Source organism: Pseudopipra pipra, chromosome 12, assembly GCF_036250125.1.
Source record: "Pseudopipra pipra isolate bDixPip1 chromosome 12, bDixPip1.hap1, whole genome shotgun sequence".
NCBI lineage: Eukaryota > Metazoa > Chordata > Aves > Passeriformes > Pipridae > Pseudopipra > Pseudopipra pipra.
Window position 1 is genome coordinate 8,929,659 of NC_087560.1, and position 27,625 is coordinate 8,957,283.

Genomic DNA, 27,625 nt, shown 5'->3' on the forward strand with positions numbered 1-27,625 from the left:
TCCTGCCCTATGCATCTTGATGATGGGCAAAGGCTGCAAATGGAGATGTGGAAATGGTTGTTTTGTGCCCTAGCCATGCGTTATTTTCATTACTCTGCCTTGAGCTAGGGCAAAAATCTGGAAAAAAAGACAGACAACAGGTTTTTAAGGGCAGGAGGAATGACTGGGGTCACCAGAACTGGGTGTACAGTATAACATGACAAACTGCAAGTACTTCTTTCAAAAAGCTTGCACAGTCAAAGTGTGTCATTAGGAAAGCCATGCCATCTAGATCCTTGAGCCACTTCATGAAATGCTCCCAAATTATCCCCAGTCTAGCACGCTGGGTGAGGAAGGAAAGGAAACAGACTTTTTGTTTTGGCATGAATAGGTCACTTCATTGGTAGAGTCCTCCCACTCAGAAGTGATGGGACAGCACACTGACTGTGCATCAGGACAAATCCAACCGGGCATCCCTTCAACAGGCTTGACTGTATCTGAGTAGTATATTTGTGTAAGAGAGATTGAATGGGAGGAGGTGAGGTGCATGCCAGCACCCCCTATAGAATGCTGTTACATTAGTGGTATATGACATCTTGGTGTCTTGTGTGTCACAGAACTATCTCTTTGAACTATCGTTGCCCAAAGGGATGAAAATTACCTTTCTGGTCAAGAGAGCCATGGTACTGCAGAGTTGTTCCCAAGTATCCAATAGACCTTCTCTATGTAAGGAGTTATTTTGGAGAGGTGTTCTTGATTTATCTCTCTCTGTAGATGTTCTCCTTATGGAATTGAAATCTCTCATAAAGTGTTGATCAGAATACTTTCTTTTTTCTTTTCTTTTTTTTTTTTTTTTTTAATTTCCAACCCTGTCTGACCTTGAATTCCCTTCCTTGAGTGGTTGAATTCTTTGGTCAGAAGCTGCTCCAAAAATGTGGGCATGCTGTTGTGTTGGAACTGCTTTACAGTGGAAAGCTCAAGGCCCCTTGTAGTTCCTAAGGAAGGCCTGGCTCAGAATCAGGCAGGTCAGGGTAGGAAACCTGCTGGGTGTTCAACAGAGACTCTCTGCTGTCTTCCCTCTCTGCTGGCTTTTTCCCCAAGTAATGGCTGCATGCTGTTTAAATCCCATTCAGTAACTTATCCTTGATTAGGTAACATAAACAATGGATTAAAGGTGGTAGCACACAGAGGTAAAGAGAGCAAAGACAAAGTCAAACAGGCGCTGGGATGATCCTGCAGTAGGGACTTGCTGGGTGATGAAGGCCAGTGAAATTGCTTCTGTACTTTACTCTCACACCACAGGCTGTTCTTGTCCTCTTTAGAGACATATGTAGGCACAGAAAGAGAGAATTTCACATCTTTTTTATATTGGTAGGCAGAGTCAAGATATTCATTCAGAGCAGCTGCTTAAAGTACCAGAGCTTTCAGTGTTACTGGTTGTGAGCAATGGGCCCAAACCATGCAGGCTTTGTATTCCTGTGCCCAGTGATACTGCAAACATAGACTCTACTTGAGGGCAGCAGCTTCAATTTTTGGGTGCAGCAGCTTAAAATTGCTCCATGGGTTATATCCCAGGTTTTCTTATTTAAAGTATTATGCCTTTGAGCCTTGTTCTGTTGGATATATATCAGTGGCAGGTGTGTGGTCCTGCTGTAAGGTAATTTCTAAAAGTTTTGGTTCTTTGACTTTGGAAACAAACTTCAAAGAATCTTGATGTGTTTTCTGGATCATCGTTGGTCTGCTGAGTGATGCTGGGGCATAGTTGATAAGCATTTCAGTAATTGTTGACCAACACCAGATATGTACCTACTTCTGCTGACCCATAAAAATTGACAGGGACAATCTAGGCCATGTGTCAGCTTTTGTTAAGTGTAGTTTGCTTTCCTTGGAAATTAAGAGCAAGTGAGAATGCTTTGCCTAGAACTGGAACTCATGTGACTTCCACACTGCTGAGAGCACCATGTTTATGTTAGATGTTGCCTTTGTGAGTTTCAGGGGGGTGAAACCAAGCCCCAACACATGCTCTTGCTGCCTATACACAAAAATCAACAAAACAGATGAGACACTACGTTTGTGCCACCTCTTTTAAAGTCTTAGTGGAGAGTTGACATAATTCAGTCATTTTTGTTCTCCATTTCCATCTATTTTTCCCTGGGTTTGAGTTGTTTCTGTTTCATGCTGTGCTTTCCTAGAGCGTGCTGCTTTGCCCTCCCGGGATTTCTGTTTCCCTTTTGTATGCAGTGTGCTGATTTATTTACTTATACATTCATTTATTTTCATTCTTGCTGCTACCAATATGCTCCTCCCTTTCCATTATCTTGGAGATGAGGGCTAGCTAGCTCCAGCTAGATTGGTCCTAACTTAGGGCCTGATCCAATTTCAGTTAAAGTGAGTGGGAATGTTCCTTTGAACATAGAGGAATCAGTAAACAGTTTTTGCTGGACAGCATGGTCTGGGCAAGCTGAACTCAGCAGCTGACCTTGAAATGGTTCAGTTTGGGGATTTATGAGCAGTAAATTGAGTTAGGGAAGTGTCAGAGGAAACTGCATAGAACAAAAAGCTGCTTGTGCAGTCCTCAGCATCGCAAGTGGCCCTTTCTTGCTTTCCCGGGGCTGTTTGCAGCAGCTGCTCTGAGTGTGAAGCCAAGGGTGTTACAAGACTTGCTCTTCTTCAGTTGTGCTGGGTCCTTGCAAGCAAAAATGGCAAATGGCAGATTCTGACCAGGTTATGGCTCTTCTTGGGTATGTTTGTGGTACATGGGCAGGGAAATACAGCAAAAGAACAAGCTGAGCATAAGGGAGAAAATATAACTGTTTCAAAATTTCTGTGCCTATTATTGAGCTTTTCCTGGGATGTGAAAAAAAAAAGCTGCCTTAATTATATAGTCCTGTATATTGCTGTTCAAACTGTTGTCCCAGAATAGGTTCTTCCACCCATTGTGCAAGAGGTCAATCCACACACAGAGTTGAGGTATTTGACTTATTTACAGAAAGTGGGGCTGGGGGAAAATCTACCAAGCCAGCACAATGACTACCAAAACTCTTCATTATGTATACATTTTAGCAAACAAAGGCATTAATGTTCATTGGATACAAGTTATCTAATTCTCCTAATAGTTTGTATTCTATCTTCTGTTGGTTAATGAGTCTCATTTTTTGTGCTAATTAGTCACATGCTCAGTCTTTCTCTTCTTTTGGGTTGTTGGGCTTCTTGGGCCGGTGGTCTTTGAGTTGGTCATGATCTTCCCCTGCCGAAATTATGTTTTACCCAATCAGAGCTGATTCAGCACAGTTGATGAGTTGGCTTTATTAATTTCTTCCTTATCAGGGGTTCTGCCAAATGTCCTTGTGGCCTGTAAATTCTGTATTCTTTGTGTCCTCTATCAGTGGACAGCCTTCTTTCTAAGCTTTGTTAGCCTCCCCCTAGGTCTGAGAACATTGAAGCCGTGTCAAGCCCTAAACCTTAATAAGGCTATTCTACCAACAAATAATTTCTAACACCTAGACATCACTTTAGAGCTTGTTAGCTGCTGTTTCGTGGATTAAGTCTCCTTTCTTGTTGATTAGGCTTGAAAGTACACAAAGATCAAACATCAAAAAAATTCTTTTTTAAGAAAATGTTTACATATTCCACATTTTGCAACAAAACTATTGCATGTGACCTAAGTGTTTTCTAAGCATTAAACAGTAACCACTTGTCTCAGTAGGTCACTGCTTTGTCCTTCCAGAACCCTGCTGCCCATCAGTGCAGAGATGGGGTTGTCTCCATGCACAGCTTGGGTGTCCTGCTCTGGGTCTGAGTGGGACAGTTCAGACCAGGGAAGCTGTTGCAGAAATCAGATGTCACTGTCAAGCTATTGCATCTGCAGTGAGCCTTCACAGGATACTTTATAACTGTGCCTCTGCCTCTTCTTAAAATCTAGTGCAGCAGCAGCGGAAGAGGGAATATTTCACTTGCTTCCCTGCTTCAGGGATCTGCTGTTTCACTGGAATGGCAGCCCTGCCAGTCACAGCTCACGACAGTGTGCACCCACTTTATTCCTATTGCCTTAAAACTGAAGGTACTGAGGATATAATTACCCAACAGTCTAACAATAGTTGGTTTAACCTAACCTTGACATTTTTGTTTGTGTAAAAGAAATTTCCTGTAGTCAAATGTCAACCAAAGCAGCCTAAGAAATTAAAAAGCTCTTAGCTTTCTGACAGCAGTTTTGTGACATGTCAGCAGTCTATCATCTTGTTAAAATACACTTGAGCCTTGGGAAGCAGGATGAGTGATGGTTTAAGTTGGAGCCCAGTCTGCACTGGAGCTGCCCCCCTGGGTGCTGACTGTGTCTGGAGCAGGAAATGATGCCACCCTGGTGTGGGCAGAGACACACAAAGCTGTTTGTGAAAGCTTCTCACAACCCAGAGATAGTTTTTGGGAGGGTGTATCCTGTAGTCCTAAAGAAACACTGGGAGCTACTTTTGGGAAGGGGAGATCATAGCTTTATGTTTTAAGATGTTCTTATTTTTTTCCTGTAGATCTGATCTTGAAAGTTGTAGGAATTCTTTGTTACATGTAAAGAACTGTGAAGGTCTCATTTATAGTAATTGGTCTTATTTGTTTAGTTCTTTGATTATCATGTTAAAACGTTTACCTAATAATATTAGTGGATTACATGGGATCCCCCTCAAACTGTCATCAGCAATCCTTGCAGAATAGTAATGTCTGTACATGGAACTGTCACTGATTATTTGCAGTCTGTTCCTACTGTAGGGATTTTATAGCATGTGCCAGATGGCCCGGGTAATGGATTACTATTATTTTTTAGATAAATAAATAATCAAAGAAAGTGCTGTTGAGCTCCTGCTATGTCAGAAAATGTGTGTAATGACCACCATTATCTTTTGTTGAGCCACTGAGCTCCAGGTTGAGTTGTAAGGGATAGGCAGCCTGTGGGGAAGATTTACCTATCTTCTAGGGTCTCTTTGTAGGGCCTTTGGGAGTTTAATCCTCTCCATGTGTTCTAATAACAAAGTAATTTGTCTCTCTCTTTATGAGACTCATTGCTTAATCTCTGTAGAAAAAAAAAGCATTTTTGTTATTGAAATGGGCTCATTGAGGCAGCTGAATTGGAAGAAGTCACACAAATGTCCAGTGTCATATGGTTGCACTGTTTCTGGATGGTCTATTTTTAATAGGATTTCAAAAAAGCAAGAAGCGACAGTGAGGTTAACCACAGGTGGTGTCTCTGCTGTGCAGGAAAAGCAGTGTGCAGCTGGCAAGTCTGTTGACCTGTAGGGCCTGTGCCTGGATTAGGCTCTGCACCAGACCCTGGAGGAGCTTGGGGTGGCCTACAGGGACATTCACAGAATCTCAGAATGGGTCAGGTTGGAAGGGACCACAGTGGGACATCCGGTCCAACCTCCCTGCTCAGGCAGAGTCGTCCTAGAGCACATGGCACAGGATTGTGTCCAGATAGTTCTTGGAAACCTCCAGTGAGGGGAAACTCCACACCCTCTCTGGGCAAACTGTTCCACTTGCACAATAGAGAAGTTTTTCCTCATATTCAGATGGAACTTCCTGTGCATCAGTTTCTGCCCTTTGCCTTGTGTCCTAGAAATCGGCACCACCAAGAACAGCCTGGCTCCATCTTCTTGGCACAGATATGTATACACATCAATGCATAATAATATATTATATTCATATGTTAATTTATACACATTAATTGAATTCAGGTTTCATTCCTTGACAGCACAAAGCATACACAAAACAAGTATTTAATTGTTTGAAGTTTTGCTTGCGTTACTGGAGACTCTGACACCTGCACATATATATGAGCATACTTACAGATGTTGCTGGTTTGAAAGGCATCTTGGCTGGAGGGAAGATGATGGATGCAGGTTTGCTTTATGTTGTCACACAGCAAGAGCTCCTCTGATAAGAGTCAGTGATTTGTTTTATGCCTCTTGATTCAAGTCAGCTTACCTTGGTGTGCATGTAGAGACGAGCAGAGTCCTTTGCTTAGCTGTGTTTTCTTTCACAGGCTTGAAGGTGCAGAGGTTATCTCTGATCTAATTTTGTGCTCACTGTAGTGGAGCAGTGTTTACTCCTGCGTGTATTGAGCTTGACTCCGATAGTGAGTATTTGTACAGTTGGGCCCAGGGCCAAGAAAAGGCATTTGGGCAAGGCTTTTGTTCCTGATGCTTCATTAGCAAGCTACTCGAATGAGTTGAAGCAGCAGAATGCACCTTCTGCTTGTCTTCTCTGCTGCTGAAATAGCAAGGGAAGAACTTCCTACTTCCCATCAATAATAGGAGGTTCTTGTTGCAGAAAATATGGAGTTAGGGTCAGAAATAATCCCATGGTTCTTGGAAATTTTCATCCTGTCTGTGACATTAACTTTTTCATCAAACTAAGTCTTTCTGCTTATTTTCATATACCATAACCCCACTCATGATATGCCACAGCAGATGTATGTTTTTGTTTTGGGGGTGATGCTTCTGGGAGTTTGATTGGTTTAAATCGGTATCAAAACTTTTAAGTACATGGAAAAGCATTAGGCATGAAATTAAACCTGTTCTCTAAAATTCATGTGAGACAGAGAAAAATTCAAGCTGTTTTGAATTCAAAGGCTCTTCATACAGTAGCTTTTTCCTTTTGTTGGCTTTACTTTTGAGCTGCATCCAGGGCAGTGAGTTGTGTGATTGGGTTGCTAAGGCCTTGTTTACCAACACTAATGGCAAGGCTTTTAGTGGCTTTCCTGGCAGAGAACAGCACTCACACGCCTGTACCGGTGCCACCCTTTGCTTAGGACTGCATCATTTCCTCTGGGTTTGCTTAAGCCTGATTCTGCAAAGATTTATCGTTATCCCATGTGAGTAATCATACATTGCTTAATTTTGTGCTTTGAAATCAAGCACCTAAATCTGAAAGATCAAACCTTTTGTTCTCTATTTCTTCTTATTGCAGGGAAATAATTTTGCTGTCATATACATATGTTTGGAATAATTTGTGCAGGAAAACAAATTAAAACACCCTAAGCATGTCTCTTGTCAAGTTCTCTTTGGATAGCTCTGTGTTCTCAGCGTTGCAGTAAGTTAGGACCTGTCTACTTAAAACCCAGTTTTAATGTTTAATAGCTGTGGTGTATTTTCAGGAGGAGCTTCCCCTTTGAGGACCCCTGCCATCTCATGGTGCCCCTCATTTTTTAGCCTGGTCCATTTTTTCAGTTTGCTCCAGGCAGCAGCCTAACATGCAACCCTGTGTGAGATGGATCACCTGGGCTGCCCAGCACTGCACAAACGTGAAGAGCACTGTTATCGAGCTGATGATCTTGATGGTTTTGGGGTCTTCCTGTTCCTGGCAGTCCAGATCACAGCAGGAGCAGTACAGCTGCTTGCTGCTTGCAGTTAGCTAATAGTTTTGTTTCTATGTATCAGTCTGTTTATATTCAAATAAAATGTGAAGAAGAGATCAGTGCTGGCTAAAGGGTTTGTGTGTGGGGTTTTGTGTGTTTTGGTTCGGTTTCTCATTTGTTTTTAAAAAGAGGCTGAGTAGTTAGTGTGGTTACATTAGAGAACTGCCTTTCTTGCTGAATTCTGGGCATTAAGCAGCTGGAATGTAGGCACAGGAAACATTAGGCACCAAAAATGAAATTTAAATACTTCAGTTCTACTGAATGTCTGTGGACTGCAGATACTGACCCAGCTTTTAATGTATGTGCAAATTCTAATGTTTATTTTGAAGAAGGTCCAGATGGATTACTTATGGAAGCATAGACCTTGTGCTTTACACCTTCTGTTCTCCTCAGTGGCATGGATTTAATTTCTTTGGCCTATTAGTCAGGGACAATAGCAAGAACTGTCACAGATCTTTCAATAGCTATGGAAGTACTCAAGGCTGGGGTAAAGCTTCTTAAAATGTTAAGGGAGAAGAAGGTACAAACCTAACATCAAAAAGCAAGTATGAATGAGAAGTCACCATGCTGATGAATGGTTTGAGGGAGCAGCATGAAGATTAAACTGGAGGAGAATCAGTCAGGAATGCAGAATGCATCTGTGTTTTTGTGTGTGTCACCTCCGTGCTGTTTGGTGAAAGTTGTGGCTGTTTTCTGAACATCTTGAAAGCTGTTGCACTTCCCTTGTTGCTCATCAAGTCTCCATTTTTGCCATGTAACCCTGCTTCAGGTGTGGCTGTAGGTGAGGCTGCCAGGGTAATTCACATAGAATAAAAGCTGCCTCTAGCGATTAGTGAAAGTGGCTTGTTGAGTTTAACTCTTAGGAGACAGTGAGGATGATTGAGAGCAGACTCTTCCGGGCTACTTACTTACACTGTGGTCTGATGAGAGCCCTTCATCACTTGAAGGTTAAATGTAAAGGCTAAAGCAGCATTGTTTTGAAGAGCTCTCATTCTGTGTTAACACGGGGTGAGATTTGACATGTGATTTGTTGTGTCATTTTCCAGGATTGTTGTATGGGTAGGTGTAAACTGCACATTTCTAGCTGGACAGCCCTAAATGTAGAAAAACAGAGACTTCTCAACAGAGTGACTTTCATACCCATATGGTCTGTTTTTTGTAAATGGATATGAAAAATCATGAAGTCTTCCTCAATTACCAGTGGTGTCTTTGAGTTCTTCCATTTGATTATCACAAGACAAGAGAATTTTGTCATTAGTTTGTGATTTAGAGGAGGACACTCTTCCTCTTTGTAGAGATAGAGAAATAACCTAAAAATACTATGAGTCAGTCTAACAATGAGGGAATTCATTGCCCCAACATGGCTTGTCACACGTTACTCTCTGCAGACTCCATGGGTTATTCATAAGTATCTTTAAAGCAGATGACCTCAGTTGTTTTGCTGAGGAAACCAGAGAGAGAGGTTCCCAAGTTGCCTTATGAATTAGTATACACCAAAACAAGATATATGGAAATATATTCCATGGAGATTGAGCCTATCTTGCCTGGAAAGGAAACACCAACTGCCTCTGAAAGTGCTGAAAATCGGTGTTACAGGAGATCTGGGACAGAAATAGATGTTTTAGACTATATGTATGTTAAAGTAAGTAGAATATGTTTGATTGTCTTCTTGGTTTTAACATAAGCATATAGGTCTGTATAGCCAAGCATATAGTTGCTTATTACTATCATAATATTGTAATATAATAGTTTATTAATAAAGGTTTATAGTAAGTAGAGTTTCGATTTATGATTTTGGAGATACATAAAGAAGAATTTTTCAAACATGCCAGACATTCATTTAATTGTTCAGGAGATTATCTCCCTTAGGAAAAAAAATGACAAGAGGAGAAATATTTGCAGAAGTTGTTAGAATTTGATGTCAGAGTGCACTTCTTCCTTGTGACAGTCTTATGTATCGGAAGTGTAAAGGTGACATAAACCTTTTGTAAACAGTCAAATAGGTAACACTTGCAGAGAAGAGGAGTGGAGTAGTTTCTCTAAGGCTAAATATGGTAGGATTGAAAGTATGCTTCAGCTTGTGTGAACGGCTTTAATTTCACTTCCCTCTCCAACACAGAGGTGTTTCCCATAACTTCCCATGCTAATCAAGGTTAGCATTGCACTGATGAAATGGGCTGGTACAGGCAGGACTTGCAGCCCCACTGCTCCTCTGCCCCATTCCACTGGGGGGACTGGTGAGGGCAGGGCTGGACATCCCACGGGAAGAAATGCAGCTGCTCTTGCCGGAGAGTTTCCAGTAACATCGTGGCTGTTAACCCCAGTTCTGCTTTCACAGCTTCCCCCAGTTCTTGTGGAGAGTCTCTTAGGGAGGTTTATCTCTGCTCGCTGGTTTTGAGTTTGAGCTTGCCCAGGTCATTCGTACCAGGTCATTCTGGTTTCCTGGTTTGGGGACTTACTGTTAATTACTGTTAATTTCCCATGAAAAAATGGTGAAACTAAATACAGCTTCATTAGACGTGCTTCAGTGGAGTCAGGTTGCTGTTTTAATATGGCAGAAGGGTGTCTGTGGTGTGGACTGGACCATAATACGGTCTGGGTTTGCTAAGTAAAACTAGTTTTCCCTGAATAACTCAAGCTAAGTCAATTAAACTCCGTTTTAATGATGAAGCTACATGTCAGCCTGGGGCTTCTGTGTTGGTCTATTGAAAAATACTCAGTTAATCTTTGATATTTAAAACCTCAGTTTAGTGTTTTACTTTAAATGTGACTTTTTGAGGGGGCTAGGATTAAGTAAATGCAAGGGAGTGCTGTTGGACACGAGCTCAACTTTACAGAAAAAGACTCGGAGAAGTACAACCTTATCTGCTATCAAAGTTTGTGTTGAATATATTTCCTTTTTAACTTTCAAATTAAACCTTCACAGTTAAGTCAGCAATTGTCCATGCTCCAGATGTTTTACAGATATGAGAAAATGTAGCCTCATTTCACTTCTGTGAGCTAGGTGATCAGTTATGGCTCCGCCGCTTTCTCAGTAACTCATTGTTTCAAACTCCCTTGCTGTAGCACGGCATGGTGCATCTGTCTGATCAATACAGCCCTTTATTTTCCCTTCCTGCCTAAGCAAGTTGTAGATACACCAGAAAATCTCATGGCAGCGGTGCAGATGGCTCAGTGGTGAAGCAGAGACACTGAGACTAAAGAGAGCGCTTCCTCCTTGTGTGTGTGTGAGCCCAGGATGGACTCCCAGCTGCAGCCAGAGCTATGGGCCTGTTCCACCCACGAGCAAAACCAGGGCTGTGCCCTGAAAAATATGTAAGGAACATGAGGGTCTGGACTGAATTTGTACCAGGGTCTGGAAATAATACTTATTTATGCATTTAGGTAATTATGCTGTGAAGTCTGTGTTATGACTTACATCATCTCAGTGTTTCCTTTTGTTTCAATTGCCCTTGAAAGTGTTTGTGTTCTTGAATCTTAAATTTGGGCCCCCATGAATTTAATGAATTGAGTATTTTTGTGTGTGTGTGTATTCCTTAAGTATAGACTTTTTAAAAATTTTTAAATTGGAGACTTTTCGTAATATACTGTTGGCATTCACTGTAAGCACACAAACATGAAATCATGTATCCTTTTCCTAATAATCTTTCTTTGGTGCAACGTGTCTCATTAGCTTAATATTCAGGGGAACTGCAGTTTTTTCATTTGCCCTTAAATTTTTGTGGGCACTCTTCCACAACTCTTGTAACATGTTTTTCAGGTTGGATGAATTTTGAGTTTTAAGGAAGACTTACAATTAACTTCTTTTTGAAATCATAGCATGTAATTCGGCTTTAGCCTTCCTTTTGGTGGTATGGATCGAAATGCAGTACAGCAGATGCCTCTCTCTGTGGATATGACCCCAAATGAAGTTTTACATGAGTCAGAATATTTTCCTGTCACTCTGTCTGGGGTAGGCGTCACACTGCTGCTCAATGTTTTTGCAGATCTTATTGTGGTTATTCAGCTGGTTTGTGTCTCAAGCAGTGACCAAGACATTGGTGGGTTTGGTGTAGCTGTAATTGCCTTATTTTTCAAAGATCTTGCAGAGCTGTGTTCATTCCTTTGATAGGTCTAGAAACCAAAACTGTTTCAAACACAAAATTTTCTTCAGCGTTGATATTTCTGTGAATATTTTTTTTTAATCCTGTTTACTTTAAAAGAACTTTTTTTTTTTGAGGAGTTTACTGAATTAAATGAGAATAGCACAGTGCAGGAGGTAAGACAGCAGCACTGCTGTTTCACTGAGGGTTTATGGTGGGTTATTACGCTTCAGGTTTCCTGATGATTGGTGGAATATGAGGAGTCCTGTGGGCAGATGGGGCAGGTGGGCAGCCACAGGTCAGTGGTGCAGGAGCATCAGTCCTTGTCCTCGTAATGGTGGCAGGGATGTGGGGAAAGACGTGGCTGCGCTTCCCTTGTAACAGACTGGCCAGGCCACTTCGTGAAATGTTTCCTTTTTCTGTCATTGATCGTACACAGCCTTGACTGAGCCCTGTCAGAAGCATCAGGTAGGCAAATTCATGGTGTGCCCAGGCAGTGGGTGGTGGCTTCCCACCCCTGCCCAGTGGTTTCAGCTGCGAGTGCTGCTGGCATCATGTGCTGAGTAAGTCACGGAGTGCAAGATGTAACCGTGGCCGCTGGCTGTGGCTGCTTGGGGAGGGTGGAGAAGAGCCCGTGAAAGGGGATCTGTGAAATACAACAGGAGCTAACAAGTGCTGTTCTCGTATGCAGCAGCTTAGGGGGGTGAATGGGCAGTATTTTGATAGCTAAAGTATTGTCTGGGTTAATAACAGCTGATTATAAACCACATCTGTCTCCCTCTGTGTGACATTTTGAAGAGAAGGTCAAGTACAATCAACATAAAATGTAGAAAGCAATGTTTTTAAAGATGAAGTAAATTCACAACTTTTAAACATTTCATGTGTTTTAGCTCCTTAAAAATGTTTCTTATGAAAATCGTATCAATTACAACCTTGGAATATAACTGTTCTTTGATAGATTTGATAGTTTAAAGCAAAACACTGAGTTTTTTGGCCTGGATCTCAGGCCCAGTGTGTAGGTTTGCTGGGTGACAATTTTCTCTGAGTTTCAGTGCAAAGGTTGCTAGTAATTGCAATATTTAAAGAAATATAAAAATATACATTTCTGTTTGGTGATCAAATTTGTCTGCGTGTGTATAGATATCCTGTGTTTGGGATTTAGGGTTTTTTGCATCAATTCGAAGTAAGGTGAAGTTTCAGGTAGATGTAAGTCAATGGACATTTTTCCAGTGGCTGAAGATGCAGATCTTGCTGCAGTGATTCCGTGTGGGATGCTGGTAGTTTTTGACTGTACCTTGTACATTCAAGGGATGTTTGGCAAATGACATACAAGTTGCTTTTGTTGCTGCAAGTCCCCAGGCCCTAAATACAAAGAATGCCTTATGAAAATGCTTAAAAGAAGGAAAGAAAGGAGGGGGGGAAAAAAAGCTTTTTATGTCTTTATGATTCAAATGTAGTGGATATTTATAGGGTAGATGAAGTGCTCAAGTACAACAGATTTTTTTTTTCAATGAGCTGTGATTCAAGGAGTTTCCTCGTGCGTGGTGAAGGATGCAGTGCCTTACCTGCCTAACCATGAGCACTGCGGGTGCTGTGACCCAAATTTGCAAACCCAGTGCCAGTGGTATGCAAACTCACAGTGGTGGTGTCTTAGGGGGTAGCTCGGAGCCTGGGTCACTGCTGTCCCCTGGATGCTGTTTGGCTGGTCAGGGAATTCCCATGAGACAGAATAACACCAAGCTTTTGATCTTCCTATTAGGTGGACTAACTGTGTGAGATTGTTTCTCAGTTAAAACATTAATACAAATTGTCACTTACATTTCCCCACCTATATATCATGCTTGAATGTCTTTTTAAATTAATGCTTTCCAAATATCAGGCCTTAAACTGTACAAAAGGTCTATAAATGGCTGTTGCTGAGCAACAAGACAGAAAATGCACTCCATGCCCAAAGAGTGCTATTACCTTTAAGAAAATCGATAATTTCTTCTTGGATTTTTTTCCAAATATTAATGATTCTGTTTCCCTCGGGCCATAAGAAGAATTGAGATGGGTTGGTCAGAGGTTTTGAAGCAGCCCACTTGTCATGAAGATGCTCTGCTTTCCAGTCCTCCCTGGTCACCCGGCATTTTTATGAAAGGGGAGTAGAGTCCTGTGTGTCTTTGCAGAGTGCAGCCACTTTGTTAACAGGGGTGCAGTGTGTCCTTGGGACTGCCCATGTGTCACAGGATGGCACAAATTTTAGTGATTTCAGCAGTGGAAGAAGCAGGACTTCCTCTCACCTCCTGTGTGAGTGATCATGATCCCTTTGTAGGAGATCCAGGTTGATCAAGTTATGACTTGTGTTTGACTGTTACTCACCTGGCTGTCCATCTGCTTATTTTGATACTATAAAAGCTAAACTTTGCTGTTTCAGGTATTTCCAGGCTCAGTATTGTCATCCTTGGCAGTGGCACTGTGAACCAGGCATAGGGGAAACTATGAAGCTGAAAGGAAATTATTCTAATAGCATCAGATTGTGTGGTCAGAGCAAGCCTGTCAACTCTGACGACTTTGTGCTCTGTTTTGTTGTTATGACTTAATGGCAGAGATACTTTTCTTTTACCAGCTTAATAATGCAGCCAGCTCTGTCCAGGTGGCCATGTTCAGTCAGCAACAGATTCACACTGAATGATTTTGGTGAAATTTGGCTTTGACTTTCACCAGCTGTTGCTGTTCCATTGGCTCCTTCAGCTCCTGCTGCCAGAATTGATCTCTTTGATCCGGTATCTCTTTGATCCAGACATGAATGAACTGCTTTATTCCTACCCAAAACCAAGGTCATTCTTGAAAGCAAAGGGGGCAATGTCCCTTGTATTTTTTTCATGGTGAAAGACTGTGGTTATTGAGGCTGTCTGTAAATAAAAAAAGAGATGATCTCTGCTGGAGTGAAAAGTGTACAATTTCATTTGTATGGGTAGATCTCACTGAGAAACCAGGGACAATTTTCTGTGAGCTGAAATTTCCTTTTTCATTCTAGAATGTTGATCATTTCATGAACTCTTTCAGCTCTTACCCAAAGAGCAGTTAAGCTGGAAACATAGCTATATCTCCTCCTTCTGTGTCTGTGATGATGCAAGGGAAGTAGAAAACTATTTGACTGCTGAAGTGACTGCTGAGCTGCTTGCATTGCTAATTCCGTTCTGTCAGCAATGTCAATTAGTACTTCAAGAGGTTAATATCTCAGAAGAGAGGCTTTGTGAGTCATATGGTCTCATTTGATAGATAATTATTATAGTCTGCTGATTTCTTCATGTGATCTAAGAAGAAATCATGAGGTATGACAGAATGCTGTGTTTTCCTATTATGTTTTCTTATTATATAAAATTGTAATAATCCAGCCAATCTTCTGACCCACCAGTAAAACATGAAAACTTCTGTTTCTTCTCTGCTGTGAACTCTTTTAGAGTCTTTCTGTAGATATCAATAAACTGTTGGCTTTCAGCAGCCCACTTGTCCTTCCTTGGACAATGTATGGTGCTCCACACTTCCATGGGATTTTGGAAATATTGGGTTTTTTTACATTAATTGGATGAGGTTGGAAGAGTGTCTAGGCAGGAAACTGAGATTTGAAATAGTCCTGTCACTATGCATTTAATTATTTGTTTTCCTTCTGAATTCAAGGGCATCTCATCTGTTTACCCTTAATATTTTCACTCTGACTTTTAAACTATTTTAGATTAAGGAATGGTCCTTTGAATGCTGGGCTGGAAATATGCCTTTGTCGTAGGGTGGAAGGATGTGCTGCATGTCCTTCCCATGCCTCTTTCAGTCCTACATTTCCAGTGAGGAGAGGAAGAAGTCATCAGTGGTGAGCCAGAATCACACTCACAGAGAAAGGACAACATTATTATCTGGATAGCAAAGCTAAATTTATTTGAGCCAAACCAATACTGAAATATAAAGTGCAAGTGACACTACTGGTAAGCTTGGGCTGACATGAAAGGTAGCAATACTTACATAAAGTTTCATTTCACTGCCTTTCCTTGAGTAAATCATACTTGTATCTCCCCTATCAGAAGTTTTATTCAAAATTTGCCTTGAACTACCATAAATAGTAATGTATTCATGGATCATAATCAGGCACGATTACACTAAAGTTCATTTGATTCTTGCTGTAACTTTTGTCATTTCAGTGCTAGAATTTTAGACATTATTGTAATTTTTAGACTAGAACTTCCTTTTTAGAAGGCTGATTTGTGTCAGTGCCTCTAGAAGTTTGTCTTATTTTAGTCTTATTTTAACGTTGTCATAAACATGGTTTTATATACTAGTAAATAAAGAGGGATGAATAGCAGATACCAGAGTAAGATATTTCCTAAGAGAGGCCCTTGGTCCTGTTTCCACCAGTGGTGGTGCTTTGTTTAACTCCATAGGGTTGAATCCCACTACAGGCTAGGCAGCAATGGGATTTTAGTGTCAACTGATTATATAAAAGATAGCATGAAAATCTGATTTTGCTAATCATTCTGCTAAATTAACGAGGTGAAAATGTTGTGAAATGACTCAGTGCTTGTAATTAGGAACAACTCTCTCTTTCCTCCCACCCGTTCTTTTTACCAGGTGTTTTCTTTGGCAGGGATTTAAGGCTAGGCACTGATGCTAGAGATGAAAAGCTACAGCCTAGTGCTCATAGGATGACTTTAATATCTGTAGGGTTATGTCATGTGGAAGGTTCAGCTGTCTGTAGTAACCCAGTTTCTATGGTGATCTGTTTTCTGCTTTCTCTTTCCCTTCTCTAGACAGTAGAAAATGTACAGTTTCAGCTGAATAAATTAAAGGTGCCTGTTTCATGGTGCCACAGATCACATAGTTAGAAACTGCTATGCAGCATTTGCTGCCTCAAGTTAAACAGCATTTGTGTCTTACAGGCTGCTCCTTTTTCACATCAGGAAACGTTTCTTTGTGTAGCCTAGAGGAAACCAGCCTGCTGATCTGTTTTGCTAGACAGCAATTAAATGCTTTCCTCTTTTTGTGTTACATTTGCTTTGCTTTCTGTTAATTCCTTGGAAGGAATATCCCATCAGAAATGTTGGGGATGGGGAAATTTCTGCTACAGCTTGGGAGTAGAACCTGGTCAAAGTGTGGTATGCATTCAGTCTTCAGCTGTGTCTGATGCTGTAGCATCTTTGTGTTAAACTAAAAAAACTTCCCTGATTTCTGGCAGGGTTTCGATTTTTAGGATTTTGTTTTGTTGTGTTTTGGATCTTTTTTTAGTAATAGAGAGTTCTCTGAGCAGGTACATTGTGGTATGTTTGGATGTATGGAGTTTATGAAATACTGATTTTATGATTTGAAATTATGATACAAAATTGTGAATTGAAATAATTATTATTATATGAAATCATGAGTTTATGATTTATGAAGTTTTATAGGGAATCCTTTGTTTAAAAACCAAGCAGAAAGGAAAGAAAACATTCCTCCTAAGCACTCGAATACTGCATCTCTGTCATCAAGTGCTGGTTAATTGTTTTGGAACTGTTCTGTAGTTCCTGTGGGTTTGTACTTGCATTGCACATACACTTGTTAGCACACACCTTCGTTTCAGCTCAAACAAGGTTTCTTACCTTGTGAATTGTGGATACAGGGCTGAAAACAACCAATCCAAGTGCCCAAATCATGGCTTCTGCTGCTGCTTTCCTCCGTTGTTGTCATATACAGTGCTCTGTGAATGGCAGCAGCATGTACTGAAGAATTGTTTTGGGGTATCTTTCATTTTTGAAATAATTTGTCAATATTTTGGGGAGTGAGGAAAAGTGTATGTAAATACTGAAGTAATGTGGCACTTTTGTACTGAAAACACTAACAAATAGGTATGAAACTAATAAAGCTCAAAGAAAAAAATAAGCCACACAACCACAAGTTTACGACAAGGAGAAAAGTTTCTTGTATTTGTATAAAGTACATTCTTAGGGCTGTCATTAACATCCAATGAAGATGATGAAGAAAGAGCAGGTGTGGGAGCGTGACATATTGTGTAATGGGAACAATGAAAGTGAATTTTTATTTACTTAGTTCATTATCTGTCTCAGTAGAGAGAATTGATTTATGTGTGGCTTAAGCTTCTCAGGAGTTGGGGAGCTTTCAGCAGCACTGCTTTAAAGGCTGCCATGTGTTAAGGGTGAAAGCAACACGTTTTGTGTTGGGTTGTTAAGGGTAAAAGCAACACATTTTGTCGTGTCCTGCCTTGCAGCAAGAAAGCAATATGAAGTTTGGCATGCAATCTTGCAGAAAATCCCTAACAGAAAAAAACAGTTTGTAATTTTCAGTAGTGGGAAAACTGGGTTAATAAGAGGGGAAAAAAAAAAACTTCAGCATTCTTTGAGGCAGAGGATGCCATACAAAAATAAATTGTGTAAGATTAGGTGGTGAAGCTGTATGACCAAATGCAGTTTTCTCTGCCATGAAATGCCGTGCTTTGACAAATACAATGTAGTTATTTTGAAATAATTTAATGGGTTGAGAATGTTTTGCAATGAGGTGAGAATGACTATACCTCTAAAGCCAAGAACCTGTTTTGTTTGCAAAGGTGGTGGGTGTGGGGTGATCTCAGTGCTCTCTAGGCATTTAAGTTCAGAAGCTTTAATACATTAAAAGTGTCACAGCCTTTTCCTTGTGTTACTCAAGAGCTGTTTTCATTTGTGTGGTTTTGCATGTACATGCAACTGTATAAGTAACTGGATGGTTTCCATACACCTTTAATTCATTCTTGAATATGAGATAACCATTATATCTTCACTCATTCAAAAATATGAATATTCTTTCTGTTTTTGAAAACAAGTCATATGTTTGTACTGGGTTACTTTTATGAATAAAGTTTCATTGAAAATGGCCATTAATGGGAATCTTGTTTGCTGTGGTGTTTTTTCTACTGTTTGGAGGCTTTTTCAACCAAATATTTTCAGTTATTTTCTTTTGGCATCCTGGATATAAACCATTTTAAGCTTGCTCTATTTGTAACTACAAAGGAAAGAGCTTTAAATCTCTCTGAAAACACTGATTTTTTTCTTCTTTGTAGATTGTCAGCATTGAATGTGTATCTTGGAACACCTTCTGCATGGAAAATGCATTTTTCTCTCTGTGTAGGCAATAAAATGAAGCTTGTGTAGCCTTTTATCAATAGAACAACTTATTCACCTCAGATGTACTAATTAACTTTTCTTGCTTAAGAATCTGTCTGTTAAACATGTATTTAAAAAACAAAAAAACCCAGTTTTAGTGTCCTGTATATTGATGATTTAACTACAGTGCAACAAAAACTCACTGATCTTTTGCTGTTATTGTTGTATTGCAGTATGCCAGGGTTTGGATCCCTGATCCAGAGGAGGTCTGGAAGTCAGCAGAACTTCTCAAAGATTATAAACCTGGAGATAAAGTCCTCCAACTTCGACTTGAAGAAGGCAAGGTAGGTCTGTGTGTTGTTCGTAGGTTGATTGTTCTTGTTCTCAACCAGAGACTGATGCACCTAATGCAGGAAGCTCTCCTGTCAAAATATGTCTGGTTTTAGGTGTGTGCAATTAGTCTTGTCCACTCACTTCCTGTAGCCTTTTGGTGTGCTAAATTTTACCGTTCAGTTACAGAAATCAATTTTGCCTTATTTTTAAAGTAAATTTAAAAATAGTTGCTTCTATCCACTCTCTTATGTTCAATCACATCACCTTTTTCTACTTATGCCATCAAAGCTATAACCCTGGTTTGATATTCCAGGGAGAGCAGTGTTGCTAGGAGAACACTGGTGCAGAGAAGGAACAGTGACTTTTAGGTGGAGCATAACCATCAGAAAATGAATAAAGATAAAAAGGGCAAGGATTAAGGGCATTGCAAAAATGATGCTCTGTGCCGTGTTGAGAAATGGTGACATGTCTACAAGAAGCTCACATCCTTCTAGTTGGATTTTGTCATGGCAGTAGCAGGTAAATAAAGTGATTTTAGACCTAGAGACAGATGCAGTTAAAACATCTGTGTTAGAGATTAATTTATATCTGCAAAAACTGTAAGTAGCATTTTTTTCCATTTTTGCATTCTTCACGGCGTTCTGCCAGTGTTCTTGTGTTGTGTTAGTGTGTATGAAGCTGGCTATAGGTTGGTGGGAGTCTGCTTCCCCTGCCTGTTCTGCTCAAGAGGAAAATAATAGGGGAAAACTGGTCAGATTTATGATACAGTGTATTTTGGTTTATTTAATAAAAAGGTATGTCAGCAAAAGCATGGGGTTTGCTTAAGTAATAGTTTAGAAAGATGGCATCTCTATGCAGTTGCACATTGTACATGTAGAAAACCCTTTGAGAAAATTTTAAGTGACATTTTTTGAGAAAGAATAGCTTAATCAAATCACCAGATAATTTAAATCTTGCGTTGTGTTTTTGTAACTTGGGCATGTTTTGCTGGGAAGAACGGCTGGAGGGACTGAACTAGAAACGGAAATAGCAGCTCTTTCAGCAAGTGTCTCCAATTGATTTTCAGGACCTAGAATATTGCCTAGATCCGAAGACAAAGGAACTCCCTCCCTTGCGAAACCCTGACATACTTGTTGGTGAAAATGACCTCACGGCGCTCAGTTATCTCCACGAACCTGCCGTTCTGCACAACCTCAAAGTTCGATTTATAGACTCTAAGCTCATCTATACCTATTGTGGCAAGTACTGTCTTTTCATACCATCATCTTTACAGGGAATGCCCTAGACAGGAAGAGGAGAGTAGTTTGTTGATATATCTGCCTTTAACTTAAAATCATTTAATGATAGTGCATGTTGGGCTGTTCTTAGGAAAACCCCCATGTTTGTGGTCATGTAGGCTTGAGAGTGTATTAAGGTTCAGAGAAAACTGACTTCACTGTGTGTTCCTCTAGCTTCCCAAGGGACTCTGTTTGTAAAATGTATATTCAGCAATTTTAGCTTGCCAGTAGGATTCCTGTCTGGTTGGTGTTCCCCTTAGGCTTGCTTAGGTCAGCATGGGCTGGAGGAGGGGCCTCACAGGGTGCAGATAGATGATGCCTTGGTGGTTGGTGAATTTGTTGCCCAGCTATAACCTCTGTTCCTCCATCTCTGTTGGAAGATATCTGTTGGAAGGTAACAGTTCCTGAGGCAGTGCTTGTCCTATCACAGTTACAATCAATCCTGGTTTTAAAAGTACTATTTGACTCACAGTAGAGGTTACCCAAACTTTTAATTGCCTGTGGTACTTTCAGATGGCCAGAATGGGGAAAAGTTACTTTAATGATCACTTTTATCATAAGTGCAAAATTGTAACTGAGTGGTCTATTTTAAAGCACTGTGAGGTGGTTTAGCCTCTCAAAATCTAGACTTGATGCTTGTGAGATTTTTTTCTCTGTGTGCATATGTTTCTTTTAAATCTCAGTGTTTAGACAAAACACATTGCTGGCTTTTAATATAACCTTTCAGTATACCTAAACTTTGTAATTTTTTTAAATATTTCTGTAGTTTATCTGTACTTCTGACATCTGTTACAGCTCCACCCGTGGTGAGGGGTATGGAGAGCTATGACAAGCAGCACGTTAAACATGTTGTGACAGACAGACTGCAGGCATTAACATCCTGCTGCATTTTGCTCACTCCGGCTGTTCCTAATCTGCAGATTCTCGGCAGAGTGCATCTGTTCCCAGTCCTGCTCTCAGCAGTGGCCAGATCACAGAGGACTGGATCAGACTTTGCCACCCCCTACTTGCAGCCAGACTTCACTCCTGTAGGAGTGGGAGATGACTCATACCACATCTCATCCCATCATGCAGTCAGAGCGCAGAATAATTTAGGTTGGAGGAGACCTCTGGAAGTCTTCAGTGAAGCTCCCTGCTTAAAACAGGTCTGACCAGATCAGGTTGCTCAGGGCTTGGACCAGTCAAAGTATCAGAGTATTGGAGTATCATCAGTGATGGCTGGAGATACACCATAGCCTCTCTGGGCAGCCCCTGCTGAGTGTGCGTGTTGTGGTCCCAGCCCTGGGAAACCACCTCAGTTCCCCCAGTGGAGACATCATCTGTGTTTCTCTCCCTAGTGCCCCCACGGCAAAGCTCTTCTGTGAAAGGGCTTTTGTGCAACTGGAGTCTCATGGCCTGAGCTTGTAAGGGGTTTTCAGTCTCAGTTTGGTGGTCTCATGCCTGCTAAGCACCACCATAGCCCTCCCATCAGACAGCCTGCCCAGGCTGTGTTCTGGCTGCTCTGTGTTTGGCAGCATTTGAAAGGCTTTCAAAAGGAATGTGCTGTCTGCTGGTTGTGTTTCGCTGTGTTTGGGAAAACGTGAAAACAGCACGTTTCATGTTTTCCCCAGTGCAGCTGTAGTGGTGGTTTTGGCTGGTTTTGTCATTTCTCATGGGGCTGGAAGGCCTTTAGCTCTTCAAGGATGGGTCTGCCAGAGGGCCTGGGATGGTGGAGCTTGGTCAGCTGGTTTGCTTCCAAGCAAGACTCAAATGATTCTGGGAGCTACATGTGGGTTTATCAGAAACGTGTGGATCCAGTGGGGTGGGACTTCCTGGTGGTCAAGGAGAAGGCTGTGATGGAGGTTCAGCCCTGCTGAGGAACAGTGTGCTGTGGATTTATTCTCTTGGGATGTAGGAAGTGTATGTTATCTTATAAACTAAGGAAAATAGAGTTGGCATGCCAGCCTTTAAAAACCTGATCCTTTGGCCACAGACATCCACCTTGCAAACTTCTCCATCAGTTTCCAGCGTGAGTAGAGGTTACTTCCCCTCTACAAAGATTATTGCCTTAGAGCTCTGCCTGCAGGAGGGACTGCATTTGCCTCCTTAATCTCACTCACACATTACCCAGGTTAGTTTAAATACCCTGTGAAGGTGGTTTCAGCTAACACAGCTGATGTAGCCCAAAGGAAATTAAAACCACTTCAATCCACCAAGAGAATCAGGGTAACATTATTCTCAACCAGCAGAACTAGAACTGAAATGCATGGATGGATGGATGTCCAAGGCCCTAAAAATGAATTCAACCATGCTGTCCTAGTGTAATATGTCAAATTGATATTAAATTCTTCAAAATTTCACCTTGAAGTAATGCAAACTTTTAAACAGAAAACCTGATTTTGTAATTTCAAGACAGCTTTTCACCAGCAATTCAGAGGTGATTTATAACTTTGCTTTACTATTGGGAACATGAACTGAGGAATTAATGAAGGAGGCTGAAAAGTGACAAAGGAAAATTTGCTTACATGGAAAAACTGCTATGGCTGTGATGAGAACTCAGTGAATACTGCTGGGTAGTTCAGATTAGTAAAAAGTACTGCCTGCTGTGCAGGAGAGTGAACTTTAATTTAAATTAATAAATTATTTATGTTTATGTCCAATATGGCCTCAGATGGGTGAGTACGTTCAAGATAAAAGAACTAGATGCACTTACTTTGGTTATATATAAGAGGAATTCCATAAAGAGTAGCCAGAGTTCAGTTTAGTGTAACTGTAGAAACAAAAACACACATAAATCTGATTTAGAAAAGGCTATATTTCTTAAAATAGCAATATGATTTAGTGGAGATAAAAAGAAGTTATATGTAAATTAATCTGGATTATAGCCCTGTGAGACAGACTGATTTCAAAGTTCTGCAGGAAGCAAATAATTCCTAACTCACTTGTTTTGGTTATTTCCAGATGGTAGTTACTCGTTGATTTTACAGATTGCTACTGAAGTTAAATGTTTTATATGATGGAGACTTGTCACGGGGCTGTTTTTTTCGAATTCAAGGGTTTATTTTTGCCAGCATAGCCAAAAGCAGGAGGGAATTGTCTGAAGTCTCACACAGATTTTTTTTTTTAAGTCTCTTGGATGAGACTTGCAAGCCTGGGAGGCTCAGCTTGGTGATGCAGCCGTACTTAATTTTTTACTACTTTTTCACAGTTAGAATGGGCAGATGTTAAACATCAACATGGAAAATATTCCTCGAGTCTTCTAGTACTGAGGTTGCTTCCCCTCCCTAACCCCCCTCTTATTTTCTGGGTCTTCATTACAGCACTAGAACTTGGCATAAACGTTTATAGAGACTTTTCACTGGAGTTCCTGAGTCATTTCAGTGAAGTCATGGCTGATGGAAAAACACAGCCTCTCCCTGCATGGGTGTGTCGAGACATTAAACTTGCCATATATATGAGGAAATAGATTGAGATCTCTCAGATCTGTTCCTGAAATGTATTCTGTTGTTTATGATGTTTTTGCTATGGCTTGTGCTTGATATATAAATGCATGACAGGATTTAAAAATGGGATAATGCTCCCAGCAGCAGTGCCAGACTGCTTTCATTTCCCTTCTCCCAGTTTTTCGATGGAAAATTTCTTAGATAGACATCACAACACTGTGATCTGCACAGAGCAGAGAGCTGAGATCTGCACTGAGGAAGTCTGTGCGTGTAAGGCTGAATTTCTGAGCAAATTTAGAAGCGAGTTGAGTGCTATGGAAACGCTTCTGGTGCAGGTTCTTCGGGGATGGCTTGTCCAAGGCGCATGTGTATCTGGCTTGCTGTAGTCACTGTGCAGCCATCTGCACCTGCATCGTCACTTTTAGGCACCAAAACATATATGTAAGAAGGAATTATATTTTTAAAACGTCTACAGTTAAAATTAGAGTTTCTGTTTTCCCCCCTTATCACACTCTCAAGGTGAGGAGGAATTGCCATGTGAGGAGAGCACAGCTGGGTCTCACATGGCAGTGATCAGTGTTTTCACCCCTGCACGGGGCAAATAAGTGTTCCCTACCCATTGTACATGCTACAGGGGAGAGATGTGTAAGGAATCTTTGTCAGATTATCCCTGTGGGCAGAGCAGTTCTCATTTCTCATGAAAAACAAAATGTTCCCAAAAGCATTTGAGGTCTCACTTTGTGTCTAGGAAGTTTGTACAGAGTAAGACTTAAGTTTTCCTGTGTGGAGAGAGTGAAATAATGGCATGAGTTCAGAAGTGCTGTAATGATGAATGGTGTTAACAAAGCCAGATATGTGTTAAATTGGTATGGAAAATGGAAGAAAATGGAAGGTGTAAGTAGTTACACACGCAGATGTATAAGATAAATGTTTTATGAAGCCTTCTAGAGCTGTAATTACCTAATTTCCTGACATGACTTTATCACACTGTGTTAGCCCTATGAAATGTGTCTACTGTTTGGATTTTCTGATCCCTTTGAGCAGGAGGTTGTCCTGCCTGACTGGCAGATTACACCATGTCTCTACTTCGTTGCTTGACACAAAAACCAAAGGAGTTATTCCTGGGCACAGTACAACAGCTGAAGGGTTAACACACATCACATACCCGAACTGGCAGTCAGCAAGGTCATTATAATTCACAAATCACATTTTCATCTGTAATTCACAGTAAAACACAGGGAAATACAATGCACATGCATTGGTTTACTGCACCAAACAGGCAGTGTTTCAAGTTGACACATTCTCAATCTGTTTGTTTTGTGCATGCTAGCTTTAGAAAAGGCAGATACAGAGAAAAAGTAAAAAGTTGTCCCTGATGTGCTTACCAAAGGAGAGAGGAGGTAAACTCTTGTGACACTTTTTACACACAAAACTGTAGTCAATAAATATCTGTTGAAGTCAGTAATATCAGATCCTTATTCTTTAGTTAGTACTTTTAGAAAGGTTTGAACAATAGTTGATGTTAAAGCCATTTTTGGTTGCATTTATTTTGAAACAACTATTACTAATTCCTTTTGTTTCATTTCCTCTGTAGGTATCGTTTTAGTGGCCATAAATCCTTATGAACAGCTGCCTATCTATGGTGAAGATATCATCAATGCATACAGTGGCCAAAATATGGGGGATATGGATCCACATATCTTTGCAGTGGCTGAGGAAGCATACAAGCAGATGGCCAGGTTTGTACACCACAAGTCTTTTAAGTCATTGTTTTTCTGAAAGGAATAGAACAAAGTTGCTGGCCAACGGCCTTCTCTTTAATTTATAGCTTGTGAAATATTTTGCAAGATCCATCTTTTATCCAGTGCTTTAGTACATTTCACAAGAGGATAAATTGCCTAAGTTAGTGAACAGTAAAGCATTATAAGTGCTGTGGAGTTCATGGCCACTGACAGTTAACAGGAATTACCACAGATCTCGTCAGTATTTAGGGCTAAAATTAGCCATGTGCTTTATATGATTATGTTGTTTTACTTTGATTAGCAAAATGAGGAGGTACTTTTTAATCAACAGTGGATTATTAAAGAGAAAAGTGCCAGATTCTTGGCTGTTTTGTGTTTATATGTCATACTGACAAGAGAAAAGAAATCACTCGGCTTATGAGCGCTATTATAGGCTCCTGGTCGTGTTGGTCATGTCCCAGCTACGTAATCTGCCTGTGGCTGTTGTTGACTAGAATTAAGAGGGAGCAGAGGGACGATGGCACAGAGCGCCTGAAAACTGAGTCTCTAAGGACACTGTAACAGCTGTGCAGGAAATCCTCATTTCTTCAGATGTTGCATGAAATGAACTTGTCACCCAAGGGCGGTGGTTATCAGAAACTTCTTCCCCTTCACCCCAAGAGCCTGCAGTTTGGGGAGCTTTTGAAATATTTCATTTCTAGGATAAAGATCTTTTGGGCTACTGTGTGGACTTTGGTTAACAAGATGGTCCCTGGTATCCTCACTGGATAGCTGCCAGCTATTGATATAGTTTTCCTTGTTGACAATATAGCCTGTGATTAAATTAATCAAGTAAAACAGAGGGAGATCTCTGGATTAATTGTGATGACCCTTAAGCTGTACTGCAGGTGGGGGAGGCAAGGGGAGAATGGATTGAAAACGATAAAATCTTCATCTTTGAAATTAGCTATCTGTTCATTTAAGAATCTGCATAAGAACTAGAATGAATAAAATGCTCCCTAGGCTGTGAAGTTAATCAGGTGTATATCTGAATACAGTGATTCACAATACCCACATAATTGATAATTTCAGCAGAAAACAGTGCAATACAGTACAGCATTTTATGCAAAAGAGCCAGTGTTTCAAAAATACTCTTGTTGTGGTTTAACTGCAGCCAGCAACTTAAGTACCAAACAGCCACTCGGTTACTCCCTCCCTCTCCCGCTGGGATGGGGAGGAGGAACTCGTGGTTTGAGATAAGAGCAGGTTAATAATTGAAATAAAGTAAAATAATATAAAATAATAACAACAGCAACAACAATAATAATGAAAAGGAGAGAGAGAAAAAGGGATAAAACCTAAGAAAAAGAAGTGATGCACAGTAAAATCGCTCACCACCCGCTGACCGATGCCCAGCGTGTCCCCCAGCAGCCCTCAGCCATCAGCTGCTCACAGCCAACTCCCCCCACTTTATATACTGGGCATGACCTTCCCCCGTATGGAAAATCCCTCTGGCCAGTTCGGGTCAGCTGTCCCGGCTGTGCTCCCTCTCAGCTTCCTGTGCACCTGCTCACTGGCAGAGCTTGAGAATCTGACAAGTCCTGGACTTCAGGTAAGCACTGCCCAGCACCAACCAAGATGTCTCTGTGTTATCAACATTATTCTCGTACTAAATCCAAAACACAGCACTGCACCAGCCACCAGGAAGAAAATTACCTCTCTTCCAGCTGAAACCAGGACAGCCCTACATCTGCACTGTCGAGTGGCAGAGATATTTGCTTTGCTTCCTTTTTGCTGAGAAAATAGGCATACAATCTGGTACGGAAATACAAAGGCAGAACTGTGTGTAATGACAGGCACATCTGTATCATGGCTCATCACTGCTCTTTTGTACAGGCTTGCTGCTCAAGTCCTTCTAAAAGCTCTACAAAATAATTTATTAGCCTTTTTTTTTATGTCTGAGGCACAGTACAGGGACCATGTCAGTAAGGGATGTCATCCAAATTCCCAGAATTTTCATTCTTAATATTAACCAGTGGAAGTAAGAGGTTGAAGAGGGATCTCTCTCCACTGGCTGACTCTACCACTGTGTGAAGGGGGTTTACCTCTCACTGGTGCTGAAATTTCAGGTTGCTGCATTGCCTGTGTTCTGTGGCCTGTTAGCTGGAGCCTGTGCAATGGAGATGTCTGTCTGCCATCACTGGCATTCTCTGCTCTCAGGGAAGGACTCGGGGGACTGAGATTTTGGCTGGAGTTTCCACTGTGGTTTTTCCTTTTTGTTTTAACTGCCTACTCTCCAGCTCTCACTG

General features: G+C 40.9%; 1 protein-coding gene across 5 annotated transcripts in view; it reads left to right on the forward strand.

Annotated features, from left to right (window-relative positions):
- The window catches only part of MYO5A (myosin VA), a 97,653-nt gene that overhangs the window by 798 nt on the left and 69,230 nt on the right, over nt 1-27,625 (forward strand). For all 5 annotated transcript variants that reach the window (XM_064668759.1, XM_064668755.1, XM_064668756.1 and 2 more), the window contains exons 2-4: nt 18,797-18,907; nt 19,963-20,134; nt 25,190-25,334. In XM_064668759.1, the coding sequence (XP_064524829.1) occupies nt 18,797-18,907; nt 19,963-20,134; nt 25,190-25,334 (428 nt within the window). The remainder of the gene's footprint in view (nt 1-18,796; nt 18,908-19,962; nt 20,135-25,189; nt 25,335-27,625) is intronic.